Source organism: Leptosomus discolor, chromosome 1 (genome assembly GCF_034619465.1).
Source record: "Leptosomus discolor isolate bLepDis1 chromosome 1, bLepDis1.hap2, whole genome shotgun sequence".
Taxonomy (NCBI): domain Eukaryota; kingdom Metazoa; phylum Chordata; class Aves; order Leptosomiformes; family Leptosomidae; genus Leptosomus; species Leptosomus discolor.
In genome coordinates, this window is record NC_141391.1 from 179528470 (window position 1) to 179550139 (window position 21670).

At 46.8% G+C, this 21670-nt stretch overlaps 2 protein-coding genes across 2 annotated transcripts; one reads left to right on the plus strand and one right to left on the minus strand.

The window, feature by feature from the left end:
* Positions 1-5096: 5096 nt before the first annotated feature.
* LOC104340856 (cathepsin E) lies at positions 5097-13557 on the minus strand. The gene is made up of 9 exons (XM_086461966.1): positions 13502-13557; positions 13151-13328; positions 10956-11073; positions 10339-10457; positions 9716-9915; positions 8920-9042; positions 8119-8263; positions 5376-5474; positions 5097-5276 (listed from the first exon to the last, which is right to left on the minus strand). The coding sequence occupies exons 1-9, from the start codon at positions 13555-13557 to the stop codon at positions 5097-5099; spliced, it is 1218 nt and encodes a 405-aa protein (XP_086318092.1).
* A 4682-nt stretch (positions 13558-18239) lies between these two features.
* On the plus strand, positions 18240-19076 carry LRRC10 (leucine rich repeat containing 10). The gene has a single exon (XM_009952206.1). The coding sequence runs from the start codon at positions 18240-18242 to the stop codon at positions 19074-19076; it is 837 nt and encodes a 278-aa protein (XP_009950508.1).
* Positions 19077-21670: the final 2594 nt, after the last annotated feature.

Genomic DNA, 21670 nt, shown 5'->3' on the forward strand with positions numbered 1-21670 from the left:
TGATGATGACAGGGCTGTGGCACTCTCTCAAGAGGTGATGGAGCTGCAGGCGCAACTGAGATTAGGGCTCCACTCTCACGGAGATCTTCAGCTGGAAGCACACAGGCTGCAGTCATCCCAGGGAGACAACCAAATGGCCCAGGGCTGATAGCAAAAATTGCTCTCCACTTCCTTCCCCACTCCCCCATTCCCATGCTGCCCAGATGTACCACACGCATTCTTCACTAACCCAAACCCAAGCCAGCATTAGGTGGCTCCTGCTGCTCCAGGTGTGGCCAAGCACCTCCCTAAACCTCCTGGTTGCAACCTGGCCTTTCACCTGCCACTGCTGCAAGAAGTCTCAAAGCAGGCCCTGAAAGCAGCAGCAGCTTTTTGTTTTTAGCTCTCACCCACATGTACCTGAACACGGTCCAGAGCATGACGCCAGCATTCCCCCCCAAGTGAGTATCCAAGTAGATGGTCTCCCTAGACAAGAGAGAGTCCAGGTAGCTCAGGGGCTGGGAAGAACAGAGAGAGAGGGGAGACGCAGAAAATGGCAACAGCCAGCAAGCAGTATAGACTGTATGGACAGCAAGCCCACCCAGCTCTCTTACTCAGAAGGTTCCACTTCCGACAACAAACCAGCATCTCTATGAGGGTAACTGGTAGCACCATAGGCTCCTGGGAGTCTTCAGGACCCCTTGAAGCTGGGAAGTGAATGAACGCACGTGCCTGCTCCTGCTCCTCTGGCCAACAGCTTCGGTGAGGAGCCTTTCCAGTAGGCTGTCACATACAGCAAGACTCTGCTATCTCATCTGGGTAGGCTTTGAAAAAAAAATAACCGCCCTACCCACCTCTACTTCTTCCAGCTTTGTTTCAGTCTGGGAACCTTCTCCTGTTGGTGTGCATTAGACATGGTCTGAGCAACACCACCCTTTCAAATCCTTCAAAGACACTAGAGAAAACCACAGGTATCCCCCTAAGTTTAGGAAGCAGAGGACACTTAGCTCAAGGAAGAGCTGTTTGAACTCATATGGGAATTTCAGGTATGCAGAAAAGCCAAGCACAGATTTCGCAGGCACTTATGGAGGCACTTCTTCACACTACGAGATGAGGTGATGCCAGTGTCTGGCAGCAGCTGAGCAGTGAGGTTTGATCAGTTTTGGGGTAAGGCATTCTGGTGCAACCTCACCCTTACCACTCTGCAACAAGTCCTCAGGGAAATAAAGTTGCTGTGTTCAGGTTTGACCAATAAAGTGAGAACGCCAACAAAGTGAAATTATACTGAAATAAACAGCACCTTAGCCTAGCAGTCCTGTTTTCTGGATGGCAATACCCAGCTTCTGGCAGCATGCCCTTGCTTTTCAGCCATCAGAGCCCCAGACTGCTGACTCTCTCTGGGGAAGAGGACCCTATTGGCCTGTGACAATGGTGGAAATGCATAGTATTCACTTCCCTACATCAGCAGAGAAAAAAAGATTTTCCTCCAGCATTCCCTCTTTCTTCCCTACTCCCTATTTCTTCTTTCAGCTGAAGCCACAATTTTCAATTCAGTATTTTCTCAATTCAGTTGGAGTCAAGGAACTCCATTTACCAACGAACTTAACTTTAACAAATGGTAAATTTTAAGTATAAATGATACATTTTAGGGATACCCAGACAGCGCCAGTCACACAGCTTGACACAAAGTTAAAGTAACTGCTGCTCTCCTTGGGAGCCTGAAGCACTCCTCTATAGGACTTTGTTAAAGTCAGGAGCAATACAGGTTTCAGGGGAGTTAGGCCATCTTCCTCCCAGCCGTGCATGTATAGGAAGGGTTTTCTGTGGCTGTGGAGAAAGCCTGGCCTATCTAGCTCTCTTCTCACAGTACCTAAGCTTGAGGAGCTGTGCTTCTCTCTGTAAGGGAATTTAAGCCAGAAATTAGAGATGACTGTGCCCACTACGAATCTGCACCGGGGGTCCAGTCCTACCACAACTCCTCACTCTCCTCCTTCATACAACTTCCACCAGGGCTTAAGGTGTTGGGACAAAGTGCTCATCCTCTCCAACCCAGACATCAGCATGTTTCATCCCGGTACTGCTAAGCCTGAAGAAGCCTTCCCAGCTTCTCATCGTCCAGCTCTGCTCATCCTCCCTCATCTTCTCAACCTGGCTGCTGCCTAGGACACACACTGCTGCTTCCCACCAGGACATGATGCGTCTCATGAGCAATGATTTTACTACCTCCCCTACCCACTCTGCCAGCACTCCCTGTGGCCCAGCAACTGTGTTCACTCTTTGATGGAGGCTAAGGGTGGTCACACAGCAGCCATTAGGTAGATAAAAGCTTCAGTTAAGTCCATGGAGGTGTCTATTAGACATGTAGACACATGTTAAATTAGGAATGACAGCTCTGAAGTCCCACCATGTAATCTGCAATACACAAATAGCATTTCACACATAGTGGGCCAGCTGCAGGTTAGCTGTAATATTTTATTCATTGCTTGTAAAGAAGCTAGTGCTGGGATGAGTTACCAGAAAAATTTCCTCTCCACATTTAGTCTGTTTTCTCACTTTTGTAAACATTTGTGGGCTCTGATTTGTATTAAATTATCTTCTGGGATTATGTGCTCTCTTTCAGGCACTTCTCTTGGTAAACTATTTGCCTTAGCATGGTAAATGGACTATTTTAGCAAACCCAACAATTTATAATTCATGTTCACCAGTATAAACAATGTCGAATTACGGCATGAATAAAGGCACTTTGAGAAACACGGGTGTCTTGACTGAACTGAACTGAAGCACTTCTGGCAAAGGTTCAACCTACCATGCAAGTCAACTTGATGTCTATCGAGAACAGCAAGGCAGACCCACAGAAGCTGGCAAAGCTGGAAAAGACTGGGGAGAGAATAGGGCCAAGATAGACAAATAGGCCAGAGCAGCAGCTTGCTCCCATCAAATGGTGTTAATCTCGAGCAGGACGAGATAGATCAGAACAAAGAGAGGGCTGGTCCCTGCACATGCTGCCTGACTTTCCACCTGTTTCTAGGATGTGTTCACACTCTGCGCTGGAATTCATAGAGCCAAGGTGTCAGTGCAGAGACTGACTGGCTTCAATGACATGTCCCACTACCCTTAAAACCCCTTGGTCATAAATTACAGATCTGTGACTGTGACAGCAATCTCGTGTTTGAGGAATATTTATGTATTTCAGGAATAACGGAAATGTACCAGAGTGTTAAGTCAGCTATACAGTAGAGAAAAGAAAAATACCCCACTGCTGTTAAGTGAGAGATAGGGTTTTATAGATGTTTGTTTGTCTTGGTTTACAACCAAAAAAATGACATTTTCTAGACAAATAATTTAGCTCATGATCACTCTGTTCTTTAAGAGTGAAATGGACAAAAGGGAAACAAGGCAAGATTGGCCTGAAATACGTGGTAACTTCATCCAGCTCAATCTTGTCTGCAAAAAGAGACAACTGGCAGTTGCTAGAGGCTGATAGCCTGGATGCCAAATGTGTAACACAATGTGGCTGCAAATAGAGAGCCGTGAAGACATGCACCAGGGAGAGAGAGTGTTTCATATTGGAAGGCAAGATCAGTATTTTCAGAGGGACATACAGGCAAACCATCTTGCTTTAGTAACACTTACTGAGTCTTACAACTGAAGCCTTAAAATCTAAGGGACTGCAATCCTAATGCTGACACGGCCAGTAATGGATACTGCATTTGGTCTGTGCTGAGCACATCCAGACGGGTGGCAGCAGCAAGTCCCCTGGGGCCACCAGCCCCTGCCCTAGCGATGACACAGTGCGGCCGGTCTCCAGCTCCCCCTGCCCTGCTCTGCTTGGGAGGTGCCAGGCACTGGCAGTGCCCGGGGCTGGGGCTGCAGGTGTTTTTCAGCTTTAGGGAGATACAAGCAGCCCCAACACCCCAACATTTTCCATCTCTCCCCTCCAGGTCACAGAGCAACCTGGATTTTCAATTGCTGTTGTACCCTCTCCTCCCCCTCCTCTCCAGCCTCACCGTGCAGAAACTGCTGTAAGAAAACATAAAATGAAACTGAAGCAGCACAAAGTCCAAAGCAGATTTAGCTTGGTTAAGTTTTATTCACATGTACGGGGCCAGTGTCAGCTTTAGCAATCCGAACAAATACTCCAATGGGTATAGTTTAGGTGAATCTTCTTTTGCCAGATCAGCTGCCTGTGGCTGTTTCACACTTCTGCCGGCGCTGAAGCTGCTGACAAGAAGTGACTGAGCAAGGGGCAGCAGATGTTTAGTGCCGGTGTGTTGGTCTCATAACTCATTTGAGGCAGAGGGACGCCGAGGTATCCCGTTGCAGATCCCTTTGCAAGGGCTGTGGTCTGGGTTTTGTAATGCGAACAGATGCTGCTCCCAGCTGCCCACACCGCCAAGGGGCAGAGGTGTCAGAGCTAAAAGCAGTGTCTGACCTAAGACATGGACATTAAACACCAAGACCCAAAAGAGAAAAAAGTGTCAGGCGAGAATGAACCCAAGGGAAAAAGCAGGTTTGAGAGATGGCGTAAGGAGCAGGAAATTGTGTGCAATGAACAGTAGTGGAAAGTGTCGTGGTCACACAGGCATCGGTCAAATTCCTCTTTATACAAACTGGTTAGAGCAAGCCCATATAAAGAGAACTTACGTGGCACTAAAGGGAACAAGGTTGGACAAAAGCCCAACCATGGAAAATAATAGGAAAAGGAAGTCGGTAGGAGATGAGGTGGAAACTAGCACGCAAGAAGAAAAAATGATACCCAGACTAGATTAGACGGGGATTAGTAACTTGTAACTGCTGTCTTGTCGGTCTGGCACCATTCAGCATTTTTATCCTTCCTACTCTTTTGCAAATCTGAGTGCTGAGCTGTTTTCACTTCATCCTGAGAGCTGTGGTGTCCAACAGTTGTTCAGGAAAAATTGTTTCTCGGTTGTAAACATATAGGGATTGAACCAAACTGTATCATTTGGGACACGGATGACTTCAAAGCCCTTAAAACCTGGAGGGGGCCAACAGGACTGCATTTAGGTCCAGAGTTTCAGTTAAAGCCCCTCTTCACACACATGTTGAAAATCATTACATTAACATTCGGGTTAAGGCAGAATAAATGCTATTGCAACTCAGTAGTAATCCTTCCTATGAACAGCTTTTGCAAATCCCACTCTGTCATTCCCACGGTCAAAAATGCAGTAAAACGCAGACATAAAGACATCTCCTAAAATCCAGAGCGGGCCAGTGCGAGTGGTGATGTCGAGAGACTGAAAGCCGCTCATGCAGAAGGTTTGGTCTTCAGTAGACTCCTGGAAGGGAGAGCACACGTCCTTGTGGCCACCTGCTCCAGCCCCAGCTCGGGGAGCGAGGAGCAGGGAACAGGGAGCGGGGAGGTCATGGACACGCACCTTTACGACATATTGCTCTGCTGTCAGCTTGTACTCATGGTGTCCGATTGTGAAGCTTATGTGAGGCAAGCTGGACAGCCTTCTGCAGTCTACAAGAAACTGTATGCGGTACACTGATTGAGACGGGATTGGTTTGCCTTTTTATAAGTATTGTCCTTTGAATTTAAGACTTTTGTGGCAGGTAATAGTGAATTTACTACAGAGAAACAGCATCAAGCTGACTTATGGCCCAACACTGCCCTCCAGCTTTCCAGCTCCTGCACTGGGTCAAACCAGCCCAGCAGCCCAGACCACTGCACCAAAGCCCCTAGGGACCCAGGGCCAACAAAAAACCTCGTGAGCCCCAAAAGAAGCAAGGTGAAGGGTGACTCTGGTGTCCCCCCATACAACTTGTAAGCAAAACTGAGTGTGTGAGCTCCAGCAAACCCATATTAGCGAGGTCTGCTGGGCAAAAGTCCTCCGATGCTCTGGCCTGGACTGGGTGGAGGAAGCTGCCTCCAGCCCATGCAGGAAGCGCCCTATGGCTGCAGCTCACCCCACTCCCTCCCATAACATCATTGTTTTAGGGAAAAAAATAAATCCAGTGAGGAATACAGCACTTTATACTTACCCTCTGCCCTGGAGTGGGATTTAAAGAGCAGAAGAAGGACTAAACTCTGGCATGGTCATTAATTTCCGTAAATAATACATTCACTTACAGTAACACAGAGGATCATTTCCTGCCCTTTCTAGTTATTTCATGAAACAACTGGCCTGTTAAATGCCACTGCAGAATGCTCCAAGCCCCAGAGGGATCTTTGCTGTAAACTGTAGTGTTTGAAGTCACTGTTTTAGAGGCTTCGTAGAAGGACTAATCTACTTTTCGTTGTTGTTAAATCTGCTTTGTGAAAACATAGCCCAGTATCTTGTGTATACTTATCAAGTGTCATACCATTAGAACAAAATGAACCATGGGATACAGAGGGCAAGGGTAACAGAGCCAGTATAATGGTTTGTAAGATACGAGAAGCAAGACATAATTCATTTACTTAGCTAGTACGTCCAGAACAAATTAATCCTTGCTGGAAAGAGATAAAAATTCTCGTAAAATCACTGATGGATGCGCTTACTTATATCAGGATAAATTTGAGCCAATATACTCAGCCTGACTGTGGTTTCTACAAAAAGAGTCATAGAAAGTCTTATTTTCAAGATGCTTTTTTTGCAGAATCTGACACGCTGGCTGAGTGGTCTTACATCAGCACTGGCGTATATAAACATATACTGCAATGACGTGTTTCTTATTTATAGTTTATATTACACTAATGTAAGTGCATTGGAAATATACACATTTATCTGTATCCATTAGTATGTACCATTATAGAGTCAACTTGTTATTAAAGCATACTATTTAAAATGTATCTGAAAATTTGAATGAAAAAAAAAATTAAGGTTTAATTGAGAAAGAGTCAGAAGCCTCAGGAGTTACACAGATACCACTCCAGGTCATCCTCTTACAAAAGGAAGCAGATTAAAGGCCCACTTTCCTTTTGATCTTTGCCCAGTGCACTGGACAACCATATCACTTAATTTTCTTCCAAGTGCAGTTTTGTGTCAGGATCAAGACAACTGTGAAGTTAACAGAAGTTGTACGTGGCAGCTTCACTTGGGGCACTGGAGCTGTGGCGATGTAGCAACCACCTGTGGGAGTCAGCCAAGGGCCAGCAATAAGGCACGGTAAAAATAAACTGGAGGCGGGAGGGTTTAGCCCTCTCAGGCTTGTTATCTTAGTGCTTTGGACGTTACAAGGGTTCAGTCATGCCATCTGAAAATTGCCAGCGGGAAGATGCAAAGAAGAGTGGCAGAGAGACATTCCAGCCTGTCCTGTGGGCAAGGCGGTGGGAAAGCCTAACCTATCTCGAGCAACCCCGTCTCACGCAAGCCCCCCAGAGAGGCACAGAGAACTGGAAACCATAGATATGGGGCCAGAGAGGCCATGAAGTGATATGTCAAGGTTGTTTTGGTCTCTGGAGGAGCTGCTTCTTGGAGGGTGGGCAGGGATGAAGAGGAGCAGTGGAGAGCATCAGCAAGGTGGATGCAGAAGACAGCAGCAGAGAAGAGACGAAAAACAGCGATGAGACACAGGAATAAGGTTCAGGAGGGAGAATAAGAGACAGCAAGGTCTGTCCTGCACCCCGTGGCTCATCTGCCAGGAGCCAGCATTGTGAGCATGACAGCTGTGCATCCCTCCTGGGAGCCCCAGCATGACACCTCCTGCTCCACTGCAGGCTGACAGTGGGAGGCCCTGTCAGTGCAGCCATCGCCGGGCTGTAATTATGATACTTTTCCCTTTCCATTCGATGCTGATGGGGCTGGGCATCAGCACCAAACCCCTCCTGGCTCAAGTGAGTCGACAGCTATAGCCAGGGACTTCGAAAGGAAGTGGTCCTCTGATTTTCCAAAAGAAAATAATCTCTGATGCCCAGCACAGATAAATTCCTCAAACTGATGCCCCCACTATTTCGCTACACACCAGTACTGATGAGTATGGGGGTGGAGGCAGACACCTGGGAAGAGGGCTGGGGCAGCAAGGCAGATGGGTCAAAACCAGCATGGCTCTGCATTCAGTGCTGTCCTGGAAACACAGCTTTCCCCGAGACCTTTCTGAACAGTTATTTTGGTTATTTTCCCACCCTATAAGCTCTTTGCACCAAATACCAGTTTCTCTTTCTCTCTGGCTGTTTTCTGGCTGGATGGTTTTTACCTCTCCTGTATGCGATGGACTTGCCCCAATATACTCCTGTAATCGCCTGATTTGCGAAGAGGGGCCGGTGATAAGAGAAGTGCCTGAGTCAACGATGGCTTCGCAGCCGTGGGAGCAAAATGCCACCCGGCCCTGGATCTTTATGCTGCGAGTGAAAAACAAAGTATCTTTAAGCAAGTGGTATATAAACTGTGGCTGAAGCAACATGTTATTGCTAGCTTAAGTGCCACAGTATGGTCTGAAGTTAAAACTAGCTGCCAAGCTTCCCCAGTCTTAAAAGATAAAAATGTCTTTGAAAGACAGGAAAGCAATAAAAGGAAACTGCACGAGGAAGACCTCATTTGTGGACCCACTTTGCTCTCTCAGGACTCCTACAGCCCTAATCATTTGCTGACTGCTGATGAATTTGTCTCCACCCTCACATCGATTTACGGAGCAGGAGGAGGAACAAAGTAACACTGACTACTTTGACCAAGGTTAACAGGAAAGATGAGAGCAGGACCCAGAGCTGGATTCAGTTCCTGGGTGCCTTTAACCTCTTAACTAAATAGTCCACCAAGAGTCAACTTGACCACTGATGTATCATGTTAAAACACATTAATATGCTCTCCCAGAAACCAACTACCCGTGTCACAGCAGATTTAGAGAGCAAATAAACCCCAGTCTCATCCTAGCAAACCCCTTCTTTGAGAGGCACAAGGGTAAAACACTGCAGCCGAGTCCTGCTCCATCTGTATCACAAGCTGTTTCTGCTTCTGGGGGTTTTACATGGGGGTATTTCATATGTACATACATACGTACTTGTTCAGGTGTATTTGCCAGTAGCTTTTCTCGGTGACTGGGACCCAGTGAATTGAACCTTTGTAGAGGGAATGGTCTATCCCCCCCAGGATCAACTCACCACCGTTCTCAGTGTCATCTCCTCTGAAAGCAGAAGACAGGTTAACACAGACATGGGAGTGTCCCAGCATGCACTGATGAGGTTACACTTAAAAAGCAAAAGACAAACCACAGCCCTTTCTAAATTCAGATACGGATGGCTGAAAGGGATTATTTCTAAATTATAACTGCATATGTCCCAAAGCCTCCAAACAACCTCTGAGAAGACTCACTGTAGCCTGCTGAGGGCCAAGATAGGCATCAGGACCAGGCTGAGCCAGTTGCTGCTCTCACCTCTGAATAAACACTAGATAAATTGGTGGAGTTACAGCTAGGTCCAGATGACTAATAACAATTCTTTTCTGAAATGTGGCTACTTGGGTGTAGCACAGCGTTTCTGTTCATCTCCACTGGCCAAAAGGAAACCTCTGGCAGCTCAGAACATAGTGAGTCTGAGCTGGGAGCTTTTCTTTTGTTTATGACCAGCTCCAAGAAGAATAACTATCTGTCCAAAAGGTCATGGTCCTCTCCAGCACATTTTTCCTTTTCACTGCATATTTTTCAGTGTCAAATTGAAAAAAAAAAAAAAGCAACAGGGGAAATTACTTTCTAGAATTGAAGATTTATACAAATGCACTGTTAAATTCAAATAGATTAAACAAATTAACAATTAAAATAGATTTACTCCTTTTTTGGCAGTGTCACTTTAAAGACTGACCTTTTCAGATAGAAAGAGAAGACCGGCTCCTCTACCAGCTGCTGGTTCATGATGCTGTCAAACACGGGCAGAGCATTGCCCACTGCTAAGGAGGGATAGCCCAAGCCCAGCACGCCGTCAAAGTGGGCAAGGGCAAAGGTTATTCCTGGCTCAAACACTGACTCGCCAAAGTCCTGTCCCTTAATGGAGATGTTACTTATCTGTTTGGTACAAGGGAAAGTAAAGACACCATCAACTGCAAGAAATTAGCCACATTTCAGATCAATGGGTTCATTCAGTTTATAAAGCCTCAATACCCTTGTGTGACTTGCATCAACACAGCAGGTGCCCATTTGGTGGGTAGGCTGCACCGATTCCTTTTAATAGCTTAATTCGGTGGATGTGTCTTCATAAACCCAGGACAGGACCCAAGGAAAGAAGCAGAAATGCAAAATAAAATCTTATGGATTTGTCTGGGCAGCCCAAAGCCAGAGCAGCACCGACATCTCTCAGCACCCAGCTTGGTGAGACCACGCCCTGCCCTTGCCTAAAGCAGGAAAGGTTTTCCAGGGCAAGGCCAGTATCTGAACTGCCCTGAAAACGGTTGAGCTGGAGGCTGACACCCATTTTAGGTGGACACTCACCTGCAGCGTGTCTTTGCCAGCAATGCCCAGAAGCTCTCCCGTGCCATACTGCAAGGAGAAGGCTTCCCCTCCGTGCTCGTATGAATCCGACAGAAAGGACTTAAATTTCTGGTGCACCCCTACACAAAACAAATGACACGTGTACTGAGGGGAGATCTCAGCAATGTACCTGCTCCTCAATGCACAACCGGACGAGACGCGGGCGAGGCAGATTTTTGCTTGTTTTATGAGGAAGGTGTCAATGAAGGTACCTGTTCCTCTGCAGGCACCCCATTTTTTCTGTGCCTCAGAGGTTATTTTGGGTTTTAAAGACAAATTAAAACAAAAATAGCCACTTCCACTGCTATTAGTATCTCTCCCAGGTTTATTTTCATGCCTTTTACATCAGGGATCTCATGGTGCAGAGGGACGCTTGGCAGCTGCAGCCAGCACCTGCCCTGGCTGCAGGGTGGCACAGAGGGGCAGAGACAGAGGAACAAGCCAGGGAGAGGAGAGTGGGCCTCGGGGGTGCTCCAAATCCTCCCCTCCCAAATCCCTGCTGCAGGCAAGCTCCTAGGGAAAGAAGCGGCCAAGCTACCTGAGATACGAGGAGTGTAAGGGAGGGTGACATTTCTTACTGCATGCTTCGCTGATGCAATAAGCAGAAGGGACCCAAAAATTGGAGGAGCCGGTGTCAAACACAACGGTGAACCTCTGGGGCGGTGTGCCAACGCTCACAACTCCGTAGTACTGCGCCTGGGGAAGGAACAACCCTGTCAGACCTGGCCTGCTTGCAGTGAGCTATTCCTGAGGAAAAGGCAGACCTGGGAGCATCACACAACACTTTCTCAGGAGGTTTGGTGCAATTTCGTTTAAACATAAATACATGCCACAGGGAAGAGTGTCTGGCTCCACGAGTGGCTGCGGGCAGCCGATTTCACTCTGGCTGCGTGCATACCAGTGCAGCACTTTTAAAGCTTTTTAAGCAAACATTCAGTTGTGTTCCCCATGAAGTCGACAAACCCTCTAGCACTGACTTCAGTGGTGGCAAGGTCAGCGCCGAGATGAAGCTCTCGCATGACCACACAGGCTTTCAGGCAGCTCCCAGCTGATGTTAGTAAGAAACTAGTGATGCAAAGAGCACAACCTGCCTCTGCCATCATCAGAAGGATCCAACTGGTGGCACAAACACTGTCAGGTGTGGCTGGGCTTTTTCCTTTGTAATTAGCAGCTATTATCAAGTCAAAAAATTAATTCTGTTGCTCAGACTGTATCTGACATATTGAACAAAGTTCATCCAGTCGATAAAGAAACCATTGGCCATCCTTGGATACCAGTGGAGGCTGGAGACAATCTGTGAACACGTGACTGCTGGAGTGAAGAGCTTATCCACATCCCGAATGCAAGTGTCTAAGTGCCCCTATCTGGCCCTGGAAGAGCACTTCAGCATTAAGAGACCTATTTTTAGGAAGAGGCATTTCTGGAATTCAAACGCAGATAGAAGAGCAATGGCCAGTACCAAGCCTTTTGTAGCAATACAAACATTTGAATATGTATCTTCAAGTGCATACTTGTTAATCAATATACTGAATATAGTTTCTGACCCCAGAGTTTATAGCCTGAATGAGATAATCTTGAAAAGGCAAGCAAGCACGTCATTTAAGAGAATATCCAGCTATACAGCAGGATTTTATTCCTTCCTGTGTTATAGAAACCTTTATCAGTTAATCTGTAAAGTGAGGCAGCTCTAAGGCATGTTCATCCAAAAAAAAAAAAACCCAGAAAACCCACAAACACACTGCACTGAAGCCTCCACAAAACTGTTGCTGGTGCTAGGTGGATATGCTGAGGAAGTAGGTTTGGTTTTGTCATTTTGAGATTTATCCCCCTTTGATAAGCTTTAAAGCAGGCTGAAATGATTCAGTCTCCTTTGTTCTTCTCCACACACATCTCCAGCTCATCTTATCTGGGCCGTATTTCTTTATGGCCCTCAAGTGTCAGGAAGTTCTTGCCGAATTAATTTGCCCTTCCCCTTCCTGTTCCCTGTTCAGATGCAGCCTCCATAACATTTCTCCAACTTAGCTTTCCTTTAGATAAGCATAACAGAAGAACCAAATAAAACAGAAAACGGAGACTGTCCAAATGGACAAAATGCTAAACCCAAGAAAGACAGTTTACAAAGTGGTTGACCTGCTGACTTGCCTGTCTGAGATCCAATGAAACTCGTATTTTTCCTTTTTCAGTTTTGATGGCAAATTCATCTGGGTTAGTGTGAGACCCAAGTCAGTCTCCAATATTTAATACACATTAAGCTCAGGAGATAAAAGTAGAAAAATAAAAAGTCTACTTGGGTCTTTGTTATCATTGATTTATGACTCCACATGATCAAATAAATGTGATTTGGGGAATTTTTCACAATATGCAAGCATCCAAGTTTCTGATAAACAGAGTACAGCTAAATGAAGAAATGAGATTCTGCTACTAAAAACCCAATTCTGAACCAAGATTGATACAGGCAAGCATTCCACATCTGTTTGCAGACCCAACCAAGTCCAATACAGATCTATACAAAAATAAAACTTGTCACAGGACTACCACTGCTAGACAACACCAGCTTTCTACCCGGGTCCCATGCTAACCTAGGTCTATACATGCTTTATTTTGCAGACTGGTAAACCGATTTTTTACGATCTAGTATTTATAGCCTAGAGCAACAAGCCATCTCATTCCCTATAATTTCATTGAGTTACTAGATTTCAATGTGCTCAGGAAAAAAATCTGCCTTTAAGAGAACAATGAGTCCTTATGATTGCGTTACCAAAACTGTACTTACATTCATGTAATCATACAGCCTTTCTGAAGCGGTTCCTGCCGATAAAGTAATATCTGCAGGGAAGCAATGCAGGTACCTCCGGGCAAAAACATCAGGGTGGTGATCCCTCCAAAATTCCTCTAATTCTCCCTTTTCCTTCAGCTGTTTCTTGATGGATTTGAATCGAACAAGAGGGATTCTATGCAAATAAAACAAACACACAAAAATTAACTGGTTCTCCTTTCTAGAGCTCTCATATACTCTTTTCTTTTAAATTTGTTTCTTTTTTGAGACCTCAGGTAGCAACAAGCACAGGTCACCCTGGGAAGCCAGGTAACACACGCACCAGGCATGCTAGGTGTGTTTTCTTACCGCTCCATGGCCACGGTGAAGGGGATGTAAACCACAGCCAGCAGTATCACCCTCATGGCTCCAGGCGGTTCGGGCTCTAATGACACTCATTTACTCAGAAGTCCCTTTTTTATGCCCCGTTGTCAGCAGAGGGCTGTTCGCCAGGTCAATCAATCGCAGGAGGTCAGCGCTTTGGCAGAAAACTGATTAATTTGCTCTCAGAGTAACCGCTGGATTGTGCAAATAGTGGTGTCCAGTGGGGCTACTAAGGCACAGATAACCAGGGCACAGTCTAGACCATACAGACATTTTACTAACAAGCCTTAATGTCTTTTACATAAATATAATACATGGGGTGAGCTTGGCTCCCGTTAGCATGGGAAAGAGGAGGTGGTCCAAGGACTTGCCTGGTTCCCTCTGAGTAAGCTGCTTTTCAAGCTCGCTTTAGTGACAAGTGGCCCAGAAGTGTCCAACATAGAGAAAGAGGACATAACATATAACCATTTCCCTTTTACCTGGAGACATTTCAGCAGGGCTGAGCAGAGGGACATTTGATAGGGTTGCGACAAGTCATCCCCTAACAACTGAAGTTTAATTCCCTACTTATGGGGAAGCTCTGGTCTCAACATAAATATGATTGCCACCCTGAAAAATGGGTCTTAAAAGTAAAAAACATGACAGGCTGCAACATAAAGTAATAAACAGGCAGTGGTTCCGTACACATTTCAGCAAGACATTAGGAAGCGCTCGCTTGTGTTTATTTTCCTGCGAGTTTCCCGAGGTTAGCAGTTCCCACTCCTGCCTGACACTTAGATTCAAGTCAAGCTAGCAGAAAAATAATGGTGTCAAAAAGAGTCTCTGATCTGACAGAGAGCAACCCCAAACCCATTAGCTGCCTGGGAGGAAGCTCAGCACTGAGTTTGCAGTTTACTCACGAGACTTTTTAAAACTCTCCTCTGTATAAGAAAGTGCAGTGAGCAATTATGTACTGCAGCCTAGCACACATTAAAGCTAAATTTGAATAATCAGCCATTTTTGTTCAAAAGACTATGCTAGGATGCTGGGAAAAGAGCAATGACGATTTTTTGCTTGCAATACACCACTTATTTTCAGTAACCCCCCCGAAAAGAGAGCAGGTGTGTGACAGTGCATAGCAGAGTGAATGTCAAGAACATGGAGGAGTCAGGAGTTATCATCCACTCTAGCGACAATGCTCTTGTCAAGAAAAAAAAAAACAGCAGAAAAAACCCAAGCACACAGCGTTTGTGAGTGAAGAAGGTGTCTAAATGCCTGTCACAGACTTCAAATAAATGTAAAGCAAATCATTATCAGCATATACTAAAGAAATTCTTAAAAATTGTTCCTTTAAGTCTCTCCTCTTGCTATGTCAAGCTGATTGAGGAAGGGCATGAGAGCCTTAAAATCAACAAATTTAGAGCTCTGTTCATTTTGGATTTTGAAACAATGTTTTGCTTTTTCAAACTTACCTCCAAAATTGTGAGGGCTATACAAACCCAGCAAAGGCTGAGCCTGGTGTCATCACACAGCTGTGTGCAGAACTTTGGATCTGAAAAACTACCAGCATCTCTATTCTAATATTTTGTTTCAAAACAAATAAAGTCTCAAAAATGCAGCTTTTATATTGATTTCTATTTTACTGTGAATTTTTTTTTTTTTAAATTACCTAGCTCTGAGCATTGTTCCCTGTTTCTTCTGGACACAGAGGTTTTACACAAGTTCTCAAAAGCAATCACGTTTTCTGTCCCACAGCCGTCCCAGCCACCGAGCTGCAGGAGCTGGGTGCTGGAAATGAGAACGGTGGGCAACAGATGTGGGCATCTGTGAACTTTCAGAAAGCAAAGGCATTTCTCAAGGAGCCTACACGTGCCACCAGACGCCCAGCAGAGCAGATGTCACGCCCTCTCGTAGGGCAGTGTCGCTTTGACAAGAGCAAGACAGTGTCTGTGCTGAGCGCCTTTATCGCTTGAACTTTTCCTCAGATGCCACAAATGCTTCTGGGAAGTCATTAATGTTCACGTTGGAGGGCATCAGGATAACTCTGGAGACATGAAGCGGCTTTTAGAACATCGCCGTGGGTCTGCTGAGGGGACTGCCTTTGCCTTAGAGCCTCCACCAAACCACTGACTCTCAGAAAGATCGAGATTGTTCATTTTATTGCAAATGTAGCCCTTTATTATCCCACCACACGAAGGTTATTTTTTTTCCCAAATACTCTGATCTCACAGTGTGTTCCAAGCAGACATTCATTTAGCCAACACAGGTACAAAATGCAGCAACAAAAGGTCATCGTGACTTTTTTTGATAAGCTGGAATAATGATTAAACTGCAGTGTAGTGATCCCCAAGAACTAGTTGTCTGCTGCTTGAGAGTTTCATTAAGTAGAAATAATTTGAGTAGGAAAAAAAACCCATATGTATCTGTGTCTACAGACATAAGGTATATTACAAAGTTATTTCTCTCCATAGGGATTATTAAGAAAAATATGCCTAAACCATGTTATTAATATACTCTTACCTAGGTTTTTATGTTGTTCTGATCAGCAGGATATTTGGAGAGGTTTGTCTAAGGGCCATGTCTTTGCTAGGGATGCAAATTCATTATTATTTATGCCAAATGCATTTGGTTTTCCACACCTGTAACCTACAGCGCTCTGACAGGCCAGGGAGCCTTGCCTTTAGAAGGTGCCACAGCTGCTTAGAAAGGGAAACAAATACAAAACCTGCTGAGGGCCATGGGAACATTTTCTTAAAAGTCAGATCACATTCCAGGGGAACTGCTTGGAAAAGGATGCCCTGTGAAATTCAGGAAGGACATGTTCCCAACAGTGCTCCTCTGGCAGGGGGCGTAGTGTTAAAGCACTAAAGAAGCGGCTACTCTGAGATGCTCATTCAGTGTGAACTGGCTCTTGCTGCTGGGATGCTACGCCCAGCACGTCCCACCTTCTGTCATGAGAGAGAGTGTTTTCAGCACCTCTCTTCCACAGCACGGCCACAGATGACTGCGACGTATCTTTGCTCTCCAGGCTTGATACTCTGCCCAGCTTCTCCATCCAAAACCTATCCCATGGCACTCAGGCCGCAGCACTCGCTGTTCCCTGTCCTGCTGCAATACTGGTTCCCAGACACCCTCTCTGCTGTTCTCCTGCCCCAGGAAACCCTCCATACATTTCATAGCATCACTGCTGCATGGCACAGCCACTCATCTTGCACAGAAAAGACTAGTAAAGACCCTATAGCCTACACTCAATTGATAGCTAAGCACTGCTTTACATTGGAAAGCAAGTGATAGCAGAGAGCTCTCTTACCAGATTTGACCGGAGATCCAGAGGCCACCTTAACTGTTTGATACTGCTTTTTTCTCAATCTTCTGTTTGCTCTGCCTTTTGTTTTTCCAAGAATACGTGGTTCTCAGCAATCACGTATTTTGGTTGTGTAGCACCTAACGCCCAGAAACCAACTGCAGATTGTTTGAAGAAAGTATCCTCCTTAAATGATAGTAAGTGTGGAAAATGACAGCAAGGAGCTGTAGCTACCAAAGCAGAGAGCCAGCTGCCAGAAAGGCTATTTCACCTTCAAACACTCTGCCAGCTTTCAAACCCAAAGATCGTTGTAGAGCCATGGCCAACCCACAGGTAGGGCAATCCCCAAGAAAGTTTAAAACAGCCGCAGCTCAAGCCGTCGAAGTATGCAGAGGTGCCTACGCATGGGAAGGCTCCTCCTAGAAATCAGAGGTGCTCCTGACCTGAATAGCAATGGGTCATGCTGAGAGGAGGAGGGGAACAGTTGACACTGTCACATCTAAATAGCCGTACTTTTTAACACCATATTTATCTTGCTCATAACGAGCGAGAATCTTTACGGAATTAAATCCATGACAGTTTCTTGACAGGTTTTGGTATGGACACGGGAGCTGCAGTAGCACAGTCAGGAGGTGGCCGGAGAACAGCCTTGGCAGGTTGTGAGAGTCTTAAAACGGGGATTCAGACAAGAAGAAAAACATGATGTGATGAAAAAGGCCCTACACAGTCAAGAGTGCCAGAGGCTATAGTAAACACCGTTAAATTAGGAACATAAATAGTAGAACAGCTCAAGATAGCAGTTTGCCAAGTATTTGTGTTAAAGCTTTAAGATAAGTACTGGGTGGCAAGTTACACTCTGAAATTATGTATTTGGCACCTTGCAAAGTAAATCCCTAAAAGTGCCACTCGTCTGGAAAGTCAGTCAAGTCTTGAGAGGTATTTTAAACAACAATTTGATTACATCCGACATTTCTGCTGAAGGTTTCATGAATGCTGAACATCTGAGTTTAAAAATCTGGTCTTCTATGGTGGTTAGTTTCCCGAGCCAATCCCTGCAGCCAGCACCGGCTGTACGAACAGCACAGCCAGAGCAAGAGGTGAGGGGCTGGGGCATCGGGGCAACAGTTTGGGGCAAAATCAGAGAACATTTACAGTGTGCAGGAAGAGGCAAGAAGGAATGTTTTTGAGGAGGGGCGAGTGGGAACATGGCTGAGAGAGGGAGACCTGCGCTCTGAGTCGTCCTTTCCGTAATCCCCGTCACCAAACACTCATTCAGTTATCAGAAACATTTCAGAGCCCTTGAGATTAATGGCCGGTGCCATGTAAACAGAGCCTTATATTGGGAAGACAGAGTTACCGGCAGGCCAGTGCACAGCAGGAGAAGACCAAGGCGGGCCCCTGTCCTTCGCAGTCCCGGCGATCCCCAAAGTAAGTCCCGGGATGGGCAACAGTCTGAAAGCCATAGTTGCTTTTGTGCCCTCCGACAAGTGTCAGAAGTACCTCCTGGAAGACCTAGAGGAGATGCCAGTGGATAAGATGGTGGATCTGAGCGGCAGGCAGCTGAGGCGGCTGCCTCTGCACATTTGCTCTTTTAGGGAACTGGTCAAGCTGTACCTGAGCGACAACAACCTGAACCATCTGCCCCCCGAGCTGGAGCAGCTGCAAAACCTGCAGATCCTGGCGCTGGACTTCAACAACTTCAAAGCACTGCCCCTGGTTGTGTGCACGCTGAAGCAGCTGTGCATCCTTTACCTGGGCAACAACAAGCTCTGCAGCCTGCCCTTCGAGCTCCGGCTCCTGCAGAACCTCAAGACCCTCTGGATCGAGTCCAACTGCCTGCAGTGCCTGCCCGAGGTGGTGTGCGAGCTCAGCCTCCTCAAGACCCTGCACGCCGGCTCCAACGCGCTGCGCACGCTCCCCACCCAGCTGCGGTGCCTGCAGGAGCTGCGCACCATCTGGCTGTCGGGCAACCTGCTGTCGGAGTTCCCCCCCGTGCTCCTGGACATGCCTTTTCTGGAGGTGATCGACGTGGATCGCAACTCCATCCGGTTCTTCCCCAGCCTGGCTCACCTCCCCGGCCTGAAGCTGGTGATCTACGACCACAACCCCTGCAGGAACGCACCCAAAGTGGCCAAAGGGGTGCGCAGGGTGGGGAGATGGTCAGAGGAGTCCCCCGAACCCCGCAAGCGGTCCGGGGCGGTGATAGAAATCACGCTCGATGAGAAACCGTCTCCACCTCCTGCCACCAAGCCCGAGCCAGAAGCTGAGCCCTGCTAATGCTCAGCTGCCCGCTCTGGTGGCAGCGCACTCACACCACCGCCCAACCTCTACTTCTCCCTCACTTGCAGGTGTCCAGGGAGCACCATGCAGCCTGGCTAGACTTCAGTAGGTGCACCGGCTCAGAGCTAGGTGACAGCAAAACTCTCTTATACCAACACCCCCTTTTGCACAGCACCCAGCTCTCTCTCTAGAACAAAGGCTTCCTCCCTTTCTCCCTCCTCCCATGCAGGGACCACGGAGGGTTTGCAGTAGAGATGAAGACACAGTTTAGATGTTTTCCATGGCTGGATTGTACAGAGCACGTACAGACTCGCTGCTCTTCACCCACGGGAAACCCACGGGCTCGCTTTTCTCCTTTCCACCTTGCTGAGGCAGCTGAGCCCAGCTGGAAGCTGTGTTGAAGGCAATCGCTGCCGGGAGTCCCTGCTCTAAAGTAACGCGCAGCGTTTGTCTCAAGTGACTTATCTGAAGCACAGAACAGCTTGAAGGTTTCCCTGCCTGCCGCGTGGGAAGCAGTAGTGGGGCCCCGGCTGCGCTATCAAGGCAACAGGGTGTACGTACCAGCAAGCTCTCCTCTTACCGCTGCCCCCCTCTTCCTGGAAAATCCGGGCCCACCCTTGTTTTGTTATGGCCAAGCAGCATTTTAAGCAACGGTGAGGAAAGCTGGAGGCTTTGCTGCTAGTTTGTATGTTACTGACAACACTGCCTCTAAGGGCAGCTGTACACAGCGAGTCTTCATGCAGCAGCAAAGAAAATCAAGCCTGACTAAAACTAAAAACGCACAAAAGCTGCGCGAATAAAACCCAGGGCTGAGAGCGCAGCATTTGAAGCTGAGGCAAACTTTACTCAGTGGACTTCAGCTGGGTGTTTCTCCAGCTTGCAACTCAGACCAGCTCACATCCCCTTCAAAATGTACTGAACATTTGGGTTTTTTTTTTAAACTATGTTTTGCTTTAATTATGTAACATAGAAATCTGGCTCAAAATTACATTTTAAGCTTTTGATTCCATAGCACGGATCATTAAGTTTGGTAAAAGACAGCTTTTTTTAAAAAGGGTGGGGAGCCCTTGGTGGCACAGAACAGCCACTGTCCTCTCTGCCTCACTTGTCAAGGGGAACCGTCGCGCCAGCGCAGCCTGCAGAAGCGGCAGTCAGCTTCCCAGAAAAGGTTTGATTGAATGCCAGTTCGTGACTGCCTAATGTCACTTACATGCTTGAAAAATTATCTGGGAATATACAGACTCTGCTAGGACTTGCTGTCTTGTTAAATGAAGTCTGAATTTGGATCTGGCTGGCACCCATGTAGCATGCTTACTAGTCATTAAATTAAATAAAATATACCAGGATCTTGCTGCATTAAACCAGCCTTCTTTGGAATTAACTGAATTCTCTCTTTCCAAATTCTTTACCTAACCTTATTCCAGCAAACAACTTCCTACAAAACTATTCAGCAGGACAAGAGTTTGGGGCTTTTTGAACATCCAAGTTCAATGTTTTAGTTCCTGTGGAACTGACTTGGTATTTTATTGATGTGAGGGGGCTGGGAGGAAGGTGCTTTCACCTGCCTGTCAGCAGTTTGTAATGAACACAGCACTCTCCACACAGCACGGTCACTTTCAGAGAGCTGAAGAGAGTCTGTTTCCAGAGTTCGGAAGAGCATTCTGTAAACAGATTCTCTTCATTTCAGGAACCCTAAGGGAGAAAAGTGTTTGCAGAGATACCTCCTTGATTTCCCTTAACCTTCCTGCTTTGGCAGACTTCCCCTGGTGTTGGCCAAGGTGCTGTGTTACACTTGCAGGAGCCGGGAGGGTCACAATGCCCAGCTGGCACCTCTCTCCGGGCTCCCACAGACGGGACACCTCCACTTGTCTCTGCTTACAGGCACAGAGAACCCATGTGAGGACTGCTGCAGGCATCACAGACCTCCTTACAACCCGAGCATAAAACAGCTCAAACACGAAACACGTTGCCTTTGCAGCACCTACTGAAATAGGATATAGACAGGCTGCAGTAGACAGGAAGGGGGGGGGGGGGGGGGGAAGGGAAGGCCATGTAGCCTGGCACACTTTCCACTAGCTGCCCTCTAGCGTGAGTGTTCATAAAGCCAGCCCAAGCCCAGTACTTTGTAGCCAAACACAGACTGTTTGGTCCAGGATGTTGATATCTCTCTCAAACTGCATCTTCCTCTCAAGTCCCCCCAGCAGAACTCCCACCTGCATCAAATCTGCAGCGTAAAAAGCTGTAAAATCCCTTAAGTTTTAGCTCCGGGCATTGACTAAGGTTCCTCTTCAGCTTTTTCTCTTCATCATCAAAAAAAATGAGCAATACTCCAGCATCGCTAGAAAAGGGTAACATTTAACTCCAGTGCCGATTTCCAGGATGCCAACTCAAAGCCTACACAGCCAGGACTGGAACAACCCGCTCACACCAAATGCGCCAGGCCGACCCGAAGCAGCAAGATACGGCGGCGTGAGAGGTCACCCTCGGCGCTGCCTGCCCGGCCACCGCCTGGAGCGCCTGAGGACGCGCGCCACAGCTCTTCTAGTGAAACTGCCCTTCGGGATTCTACACAAAGCCAGATACAACTGTGA